At 39.6% G+C, this 10,483-nt stretch overlaps 1 protein-coding gene across 1 annotated transcript; it reads left to right on the top strand.

Annotated features, from left to right (window-relative positions):
- Positions 1–241: 241 nt before the first annotated feature.
- On the top strand, positions 242–9,576 carry bnip2 (BCL2 interacting protein 2). The gene is made up of 10 exons (XM_010779014.1): positions 242–1,377; positions 4,501–4,596; positions 4,733–4,761; positions 5,169–5,345; positions 7,637–7,819; positions 7,935–8,037; positions 8,120–8,251; positions 8,358–8,444; positions 8,542–8,640; positions 9,486–9,576. Exons 1-10 carry the CDS (start codon positions 1,010–1,012, stop codon positions 9,574–9,576), a joined length of 1,365 nt encoding a protein of 454 aa, XP_010777316.1. The 5' UTR covers positions 242–1,009.
- The last annotated feature ends 907 nt before the right edge of the window (positions 9,577–10,483 follow it).

Genomic DNA, 10,483 nt, shown 5'->3' with positions numbered 1-10,483 from the left:
TTCCAAAATAACTTGATATAAGCTGTTTGGAAATAAAATTGGTGCGAAATGCACTTTATGACGTTTGTTTGGGTCGTTTAAACATGTGACGTGAGAAACTGAACAGAAGAGAATATTTGTAATAAAGTAGGATGACGACGAGGCATTGAAGCACGTTATAATTCAGATGGTGAAAACGATTAATTCTACATTTTATGTAAAAAACAAAGATACCATATCTTAGTGTGCTTAGTGTTTCAGATGTGAAGGTAGAATGTGTAGATACTAACCTGCAGGAAACACAACTGGCAACTCCACAGCACGCTCGCTTCCTCTGACGTTAGCTGAAAACTCAACAACAGAATGCTCCGGTTAGTTAGCTAATAACCGTCTTCTGCCGTTACCGGCTAGTTTAAACAGTGGATACTCACCTTGCACCTTACAAGGACCCTTGGGACTGTTGTTCTAACGTTGTGTCGTAGTTGACAACTAGCTTGGTTTTATGGATAAATGCCGGTGCAAAGTGGACAACATAAGCTAGTCTTTTGCTGTGGCTAAATTAGTTAGCTAGCTAACTAGCGCATATGCTAGCATTAGCGTGACTAACGTTACGTCCACAGGAGAACATTCTGACTTGGAGGAAGGAAGGGAGGAAATTGATAAGTAGGAACACTGTGCACCGTTGCTTATGCAAAGCTAGCACTTTTTTCGACTCCCGTCTTCACGCACCCTGACGCATTTGGAAAAGGTGACTATTTGTCCACCCTGTGCGACATATAACACTTTTTGGTCAATAATATAGCTGTTAGTGGGGGTAGCTAGCTGTCAACAACAACAGTCCTTCTGGCTAGCTGTATAGCGGACGAGAGCTAGCACGCTGGCCCCGAACTTTAAACAAGTTTACAAGTCAGATGTCAGATGCAGTTCTATAACTGATTTAGTTCAACCAGCAAACCGGTGTTTCAACTTTTAATTGGCGGACTCTTTCACTCAGATCCGCTCTAGCGGTTCTAGTGAACAGAAGAAACTGATGGCAACGGAAGTTATTGAGAGTGAAGCTGTGCTGAAGGGTGTAGGTGATATGAATTTAAACAAAAGCAGCCCAGATTTTGTCACTCCCAGGAAGACTCTTGAAGAGCTGGGAAACAGACAGGCGTCTAGTCCTTCATCTTCTGGAGTGTCTGGAGAATGTGATGAGGAGGAACTAGACGAATTAGAAAATAGCACAACGTCTACAGTGGAAAATGGCGAAGAGGCACTTCAAGAGAGTCTAACCAAAGCAAGAGGTACGCCACAGGAAAGGACAACTCCAGACAATGAGCAGGAACAGCCGGGAGCGAGAAGCTCTACCCCGGTGAGCCTCCCCCAGCCCCGCTGTCCCCCTGGACCCATTGGAAGGTCTGTATGTGTATTTTTAAGTGTGGTTTACATGTTGGCAACTTAATTATATAAGCTAGTTCCTGGTTTCATCTATCCATTGCAAACATACTGTTCTCTCTAGAGACAGATGCCTTGTGTTCAAGTGAGAGTGTACTCGATTGCAAAGGTGTTTTTAAAAGACCAGCATTTATACAGTACCAAACAAAAAATAAATAAATAATGTTAAACTGATTCAGGAACACCAATATTCAAATATAAACTTAACATCATTTATTTTCAAATGAAATGCTTAGTCTAAAAACAGGCTTGAATACTAAAAGTGAAGGATATATCTTTTTTTTTAAACCCTGGGACATTTCTGTGTTTGCTGTTTGACCAGAACAACAGGAAAAGTAGAAGCTAGAGGCTGGTAAGGCATTTATTTCCATTTTAAATGTGGTGTACACAATGACACGCATAGTCCAGTCTATGATGTCGAACATTTCCATAGAGTTAATTAACACTTCTTGCACATCTCAACAAAAAGTGGAACTCTCATAATGTAGTATGTGTATTGCCTATATTTGGACCGGATGATATTGTACAGGTGTATTTGTTGTTGCCTTAAGCCTCTGTAGGTAATGAGTAAACAACATCTGTGGACCGTTAGCCAACGTTACATCCACAGAGCATCATTTCACTGACCTCTGACAAAAATTCATCGCCTGCAAAGGACCACTGTGTTGATCTAGGTTAAAAATTGTAAGGGGCTTCTATATATTGTGCATTTGCCTTTTATACATTAATTTAGAATAAAATGCATCTTTATGTAGTGAATAATTGTACATTTAAACTAGAGAGTGCTTCACTAAAGCCAAAACAGACCGATTGGATCTTTATCAGACAGACAGCTTAGGTCATTATAGAGGCTTTTGTAAACAGGTCCGTGCCAGAGTAACTCCAGGCATCTTGCAATGGTTCCTACTAGCTTGTACTGTTTTGATGTCAGAGAACTGAATTATGTTGTTTGAATATTTGTTTAAATACACACATCACGAATATTGGTCAATATTGGCATGCAAATGTTCATCAGTTTTTTTGTTCGATTTTTAATGCACGTCATGATATTTCAAACATCACAAGTCCCCTAAAATGTGCTCAAGGACTACAAATATAAAATGTAGTTAATAATAATCTTTACAGTTTGAATAAGCTGTTCACAAACTGTTTTCGGTTTTCTGGCTTCATATCTAGACTTTTATATTTATAGTTCCCCACCCTTTCCTGCAAGAAAAGGTAAAGACAAGGAAGATAATTTTACTGTGTTAACACATAATATTCCTGTCTAGATGTTTGAAACCATGACCACTGTTATTCATGCTTTTCATCCGACTCTCTAATGTAGCTGATGATTTTCGAGGCACTTTCAATCCAAGGGTGTCCTTTTAAGAAAACCACATTCCTGGGGCACTTCCACTGCACCTCTCTCAGTTGGATTTCAGATGTTAGGGGATTACAACTATACACAAGCAAAGAGCTCAACTTTTTTGAAATGTTGAGCACCAAATACCCAGAATGTGTTTGTGTCTGGAAGCACAATACGGCCGTGTAAGTGATTAATGCATCAAAGGGAGCTCTGTACAGCAGAGATGCAGAGACCATGGTCCGCATTAGTGAGTGGCCTTATGGTTTATAAACTAAGCCTTTAATACAAGCTTGAAAAGCTTTTCAAGAAGCCAGTGATCTTATTATGTGACAAGTTTTAATTCCCCATAAATGCAATCAACATGCATTAACGTGATTCATCAGATAATCAAATATTTGATCAAAAAGTCAAAAAGCCCATGTCATCTTGTGAGGACTGGAGAAACATAACGTTTTTTATATGAACATATAAAAAGCGTTTCGCTGACCTAATGTAATGCTAAGGTCGTAAGTAACAGATCGGGTTAACCCCAACACAGAAAGCTGTTATTATAAAGTATGCATTAGAACTAGGGATGTCCCGAGCACCTTTTTTTGCTCACGATCCGATTCCGATCATTTGATTTTGACAATTTGCCGATACCGATTTTTCCCGATCCGATCTTTATGCAATGCATTAAGAGGAAAAAAAAAAAGAAAAAATGCATTCAAGTTGTCCCTTAAGGTTATTTTTTTATTTAAATTGGATATTCTATCCAACATGGATATAGCTTCTTTTTTTCACAGCAGCATTGGATCAGTTCAGTTGTGCAGCATTGGATCAAAACAAAATAAAGCTTATCAGTACTGGTTAGCTTACTGCTACAATTAGACACTGCGCCCTGCCCACTCTGTTGCCAGATTTGAGAGAAATAAGCAACCAGGTCTATGAAAACAAGCCCCAAAGAAGCAACACATACATGATGTTGTGTAATACTTGAACATGGTCATTTTTGTTTTGTAACATTGAATACAAAATAAAATAAAAGTATTTTAAAAAAATTAAAAAAAATCCCGATCCCCGATTTTTTTCTCCCGATTCCGATCTTTTGAAAATCATGTGATCGGCTCCGATCCCCGATCACGTGATCGGATCGGGACATCTCTAATTAGAACTATAAGGTTTATCCTAAAAGCCAAACTCTTGGTAAGCAGTATTTCCAGCTGTGAAGATACAAATTGCTTGTTCATGTCACTGTAACCTTTGCTAATGAAAACTGAGGAGTTGGCTCTAGCCTATTGATTTTAAGTGTCAGGGAGAAAGTCAGTACACTTAATTTGGTTCTTGTGTTTTGCTCCATTGAATTATTTAAAAAAAAAAATTAAAAAAGATGCAGAACAGAAAATTATGCCTAACCTTGTTTTAAGTATTATATGCTTTTATCCAACTTTATTATGGTGTATCTAATGTTTTGTAGCCTTCCATCATTATCCATATTCATTACCCTGTTTTAGTTGCTGACAAGAATAAAAACTGCCTTTGACTCCTGGTCGTTGCTTCCCCCATAATCCTTTGAGTATTTTACAAGTCACAAGCAGCATTTCTAAGAAAACTCATTATGTGTTTGGTTTGTCATGGATAATCTCTGCTGGCCCTGCTGGTTATCTTATTACATGTGTATTACAAGAGGGCCTTTTAGCAATTAGAGATTGTTAAACTTAAAAGATGGTATAACCTTTTTTGATTTCCATTTCCAGCTTGGAGCGCCAAGAGTCAGTTGCCACAACAGAAGCTCGTCTAAGGATGGAAGGAGTTGAACTCAAGGAGGAGTGGCAGGATGAGGACTTTCCACGGTATTGTCAATCGGTCATAATGTTGTTAATCACATATGGATTATAGTTCACAGATTAGTTTCACACCTTTGTGTTTTGAAAGTCACATGAAGTATAACCCTACTGAAAGCTTTATCACCTGCTGTTTGATTATTAGGCCCCTACCGGAGGAAGAGGAGCTGGAAGGTGAGCTTTTTGCAGGAACCTCTGAAGAGATAGACCCCGGTAATAAGAAAAAGTGCATTGCTTTAAAGAGGACACAATTTCAAGTATATCTTAAAATCCACATTGTGATCAGAGATGTATTAGTCAGTATAATACTCCTGTTCATTCTCTTAAGTTCAGCCAAAACTAATATCATCAGTCTGAGTTATCAAACACAAAAGGGTATCTAACAATATTTTGATTTTTACTGCGAATCCTCTCAGACAGTGAGAGGGAATATTGAAGTGAAAGACCGTACTGTTGGAAGAGATCATTTGATATCATGACTCAAACAAAAAAGAAGCCTTATATTAGTTTTAGCTGAACGAAGGAATGGACTCTTGTTCTCACAGACAGTATAAACACTGCTGGTTTGTCCTCCACCCCAGGCTATGGAATGGATCATGGCAAGAAGGCAAAGAGGAAGCTCACCGCTCCGGACATCAGTCTCACTCTGGACCGCAGCGAAGGCTCCCTCCTCTCCGACGACCTGGATGAGAGCACAGAGCTGGACCTCGATGACATAGACACACCGTCAGACAACAGTAATGAGTTTGAATGGGAAGGTAAGAAGTTTGTATCATGACAGGATACTAATTACAGTTTTTAACCCTGTTTGTTCCAGTTTGTTTAAGTAACACTGAAAGTTCAAAGAGTTCATTTTAGATTGACTTGATGAAGAGGGAGGTGCAAAGATGCCTTTAAATTGGATCCAGATGAAGTCTACAGATGTTTCATTTTTTTAGGAAAAGAAGTACCGTAATTTTCGGACTATAAGGCGCACCTGAATATAAGCCGCAGCAGCTAAATTGAATGATGTGTACATATATAAGCCGCACTGGACTATAAGCCGCAGGTGTTTTAATGTTTAATTACCATATGTAAGGGTTCGTGCACAGAGGGGATTGTCGGGAAAGAGATGGCTGTTTGAGGAAGCTCCCATTTATTAACATTTCAACAAACAAGTTGCATATTTGCATAACGTATTCAAGTGTTACCATTTAGTGCAATAGTAGCTACAGAACATGTGCTGTGTAAACTGTACTGTATCACATAGCGTTTCAGACACACAAACTTTTCAACTTTCAAACTTAAACGGTGCGCTCCCAGCGCACGTACCGGCAGTGATCTACAGCAGTGGTTTTCAACCAGTGGTACGGGGACAAACTGTCTCGCTCTCGTAATGTCTGTCTGTCTTGCTCTCGTTCTGTCTCTCGTACCACTCTCGGTTCCACTTTTACTTTTGCGCGCTACCTGTCTCACTCTTTTCCGGCCACCAAATTTACCTGCTGTAGCCCGCCGCTTAAAGGTGGGGGCGCGGACCGGCCATAGAGCCCATAGAGTTAAAGGTGGTGGACTGTAACCTGTAAAATCCATAGATTTAGGAGGTCCCCTAGTGGCCGTTAGCTGTAAAAATCCATAGATTAGCCGCATCGTTATATAAGCCACAGGGTCGAAAAATGGGAAAAAAGGCGCGGCTTATAGTCTGAAAATTACGGTACTCTCCTTTCTCTATTGGCTTTTAACACAGGATCAAATGTGTTATCAGTCCAGCATTTTATTTCTGGGTTCTATTGTCTTTGTTTTTATTTCCTTCCTGATTGTACATATATGGGGTCGGCAGCTGACTGCCTTCAGTGTAGTTAAAATGTGCTTTGTCGTTTTTCTGTTTCCGCAATGCTGCCTTCCTCTTTTTCACTTTGAAGCAGTGTTTCCCTTCTCAGCCTGGAAACAGGCTGCAGGCCAGCAACAGGTTTCTTTCTCCCGTGTGGTAAGGTCTTCTGGACAGCCCCCATTTTGTTCTGCCGAACCACGAGTCAATCAAGCCATATTGTCCCGATTTTGTTTTGTTGTCTGTTGTTCAACAAATCATGGGGAGGTTTTGTGTTTCATAAACTTCATTTCAGTTATTGTTTATATGCATGTCTTTTTTTTTTCCTTGAAATGCGTTGAGTGAACAATCAATCAAGTTCAATCTGCACAGTAATGCTGCAGTTATCACAAACTAGCCATTTTAACACCTGCTTACACCTGCTATTTGGTTATTTGTCATTTGCTGTGTCACAAACAGGAAATGACAGTTAATTAATACAATATAGCACCCAAATTATGCCAAATTGAATTGGCCTTTAATTGGTGATCCAATACATTTGGCATTTTACCACCTAAAATATATTTTTTGATTACTATTCATTTGATAGTTTATTTTATAAACCTTTTACCATGCATGTCCATGCTAAATTTGAGTATGAGTAGTGCTCTAAAGGAAACAACTGATTTCTGATGAACTGCTTAGAGAGATCCTTATACAAGTGTGTTGATGTGATTTGGTTGCACTATTCGCCTTTTATTTTATTTAGCTTTTTGCATGCTTGACCTATGATATTTTAAACATTTACTTGGTGTCTAGATGATGCATGGTATAAGACATTGTGCACATCATGCACCTATATATTCTACAAAAGACGTACAAAAATAATCAGTATTTGCACGACATATTTATTTCACATGCAGGGAACAATTACAGGTTTTCTCCCAGGAAATGGTGTCAGGTATTTGTAAATGTTGACTTCAAGTGAAAGGGAGACATGGAAGTTGAGATTTGATTGTTGGTGTTGATTCAGAGAGAAAGCATGCAGCCCAGATGCAAAAAGTAAAAGCAGAAAATGTTATGCAATCTTAATTTCCAATGATTACAATGCATGTTATTGAAAATGTAAACTATGAATAAATTGAGTGATCTAAACATTTGAAAAGATCAAACAGCTCCGTCTGCTTTGATTACACCTGACACAATCCCATCCACTGTGTGTGTAGCCTCCAGGCTGTGGGTTTAAAAATGCCCCCTCTCCTTCAGATGACCTCCCCAAGCCGAAAACCACAGAAGTCCTACAGAAGGGCATGGAGTCCGTCCAGGAGTACTCCGCCTCGGAGGAGAGGGAGGAGGGTCGGCGCTGGAGGGTGTTTCGCATCGGAGACCAGGAACACAGAGTGGACATGAAGGCCATCGAACCTTACAAGAGGGTTATCAGCCATGGAGGTCAGTGGCATAAATATAAACTGATGGAAATGAACAGTCTGTGAACTTTTTTGACAATGAAAACAGTGTTTTGATACTGAAACATACATTTTTCATGTTTGATTTTTCACTGTAGGTTACTATGGAGACGGTTTGAATGCCATAATTGTGTTCGCTGTGTGCTATATGCCTGAAAGCAGTCAACCAAATTACAGATACATCATGGACAATTTATTCAAGTGAGTGTTTATTTGATTTCTTCTGGCCTTGTGAGGGAACCATTTGGATCCAGCACTAATGCTATTTCCCTGTTTCCTGCAGGTATGTCATCGGCACACTTGAACTTTTGGTTGCTGAGAACTATATGATTGTGTATTTGAACGGAGCCACCTCAAGGAAAAAGATGCCAACTGTCGGCTGGCTCAGAAAGTGTTATCAGCAGATTGACAGGAGGTCAGTCGGATTGAACGTCACACTCAGAAACAAGCAGAGCATCAGGCCAATCCTCAGACAGTTGTATGTGATTACATGTTGTCTATTTCCCTCCCTTTCTGTACAGGTTAAGGAAGAACTTGAAGTCTTTGATAATCGTTCATCCCTCCTGGTTTATTCGCACGCTGCTGGCACTCACAAAACCTTTCATAAGGTCATTTATAATGTTTAAAGTCACTAAAATTATTAAATTAAGATTCACTCTGGTAACCTTTTAGATTCTGACATTTCCCCTTTTTCTTTTTTGACAGCACCAAATTTAGTCAGAAACTCCAGTATGTGTTCAGCTTGACAGACCTTGCAGAACTGGTTCCAATGGAGTATGTGTCCATACCAGATTGTATCAAAGAGTAAGTACAGTCCACTCAAACACACGCACTTTTCAAGCCAAATCAGACCTTCTGGGATATGGCAACATGTTTTTTATATGATACACGAGCGTTGTTATGTTTACATAGGGTGGTTCTCTGTTGAGGGAAGACATTTTGTTTCCATATGAAGTGAACCTGGTGACCGCAGATCTTACAGCTGTGCAATGAAGCAATACTTGAAATTATACATTTGAAAAAACCTGACTCCACCAGTAGAAGTAATTTGACATGTATTTACCTTTACAGATGTAATCCAGGCCCTACTGTGCTTAAAAAAATAATATATATTTGAACAAATTAGAAGAAAAAAACGTCATGTCCCATGCTTTTCCCCCTATTATCTGGCTGATTCTGCAGACTGTGGTTGGATTTCATCTGTAGGTGGTGCCACAGTAACATTGAGCTTTTCCTGTATGGCCAGTATAGACAAGATGTCGGGGATTTTAAGACTGACCCAGTAGAAGAGATCCAAATGCAAGCTACTAAGATTTAAACACAGAACAGCTTAGCCTTGTGCACTCATGAGTTTATTTAACCTTCAACAAGTATCAACATTACTAGAAAATGTAGATTTGTTTTGTCCCATAAACAGCTATCAAGGAATTTGTATTTTCCTCTGGTTGACCTTCGCTGTTCCTCATCATTATTGAGCTCATGCTGTATTTTCTACTTTACCTGATGCGGGCCTAGTTTCCATGTGGCTTTTGTAAAAGCTTCAATGCAAATTCATCTCTTTACCAAATGTGTTTGCTCTTTTTGGATGTCTGGTTGCTGTTGGCTGTTATTCTTTTTTCCTTAACTCCATTTCCCTGCCCCCTCTTAAGGTTTGACGAAGAAAAAAATAGGAAAAGCCGTAAAAGGTATATACACTTACAACCAGGGTCAGTCTCAGTTGCTCACCGAAAAACTTTGTAGAGGCAGCAAAAGGAGGAGGTTGTAAGCACAGGCCGGTCGTCCCAGGTTGAGACCTTTCGTCGGCGACGCTAGCAGTTTGTGAAACGGCCACGTGCAGGACCAGTAAGACGTCCCTTTAAGGTGTCACTAGTCTGTGGCACGTGACCAACTGTACCAGTATATTGTTCTGTAATGTAATGTATCATTGGCTATACATTTTATTTTTGTCCGCGGGACGTTGTCTTTGGCAAATATAATACTGTATGACTTTCCACTAGTAACGGAGATGTTCGTAATGGTTTCCCTGAAAAAATCATCACTCTCTTATAAAGTAAAAAGTGATTTCCAAATTGAATGGATTGGAATGGTAGACGGTATGTCTATGTCATGTACGTGGAATGAATGGGAATGACAACTATTCGGTGTGTATTGACGTTAAGTTATTGGGGGAACAGACACGAATAAGTCATATCATCTTTTTTCAGACACCGTACTCCCATTCCAAACCGCCATCAATGATTGTTATGTCGTTCCGTCACCCATACGTCACTCACGTACGTCTCATCGAACACTCTTCCTGTTCGGGTCACAAGTCACTCTCTCAATAGCTCACGTAGGCACACTCCTGTACCCATGTCACGGTATGGTTTTGTGGTGGTCACTGTTTTGAAGGACATCCAGGTGGTGTTCGGTCAGCATGTTTTATACTTGTTGATGGGTTTTAGTTTAAATTTGGACCAAAATTTTTCTGTGTACGTCTATTTCCTGATGAAACTCCGGATTGAATTATAGTCTTTCGTCGTTAACGTTAATAAATCGACCTTTTCATACTTACGACCTGTATACTTAGTTACTAGTACAGACATGGAACATGGCATCATGAAACCCAGCACGTTATCCGGTGATTCCATGTATACTAGAAAATTGT

Source organism: Notothenia coriiceps, unplaced genomic scaffold (assembly GCF_000735185.1).
Source record: "Notothenia coriiceps isolate Sejong01 unplaced genomic scaffold, NC01 NC01_scaffold00019759, whole genome shotgun sequence".
Classification (NCBI taxonomy): Eukaryota; Metazoa; Chordata; class Actinopteri; order Perciformes; family Nototheniidae; genus Notothenia; species Notothenia coriiceps.
The sequence above is the reverse complement of the archived record's forward strand: the minus strand, read 5'-3'. Positions and strand labels throughout refer to the sequence as shown.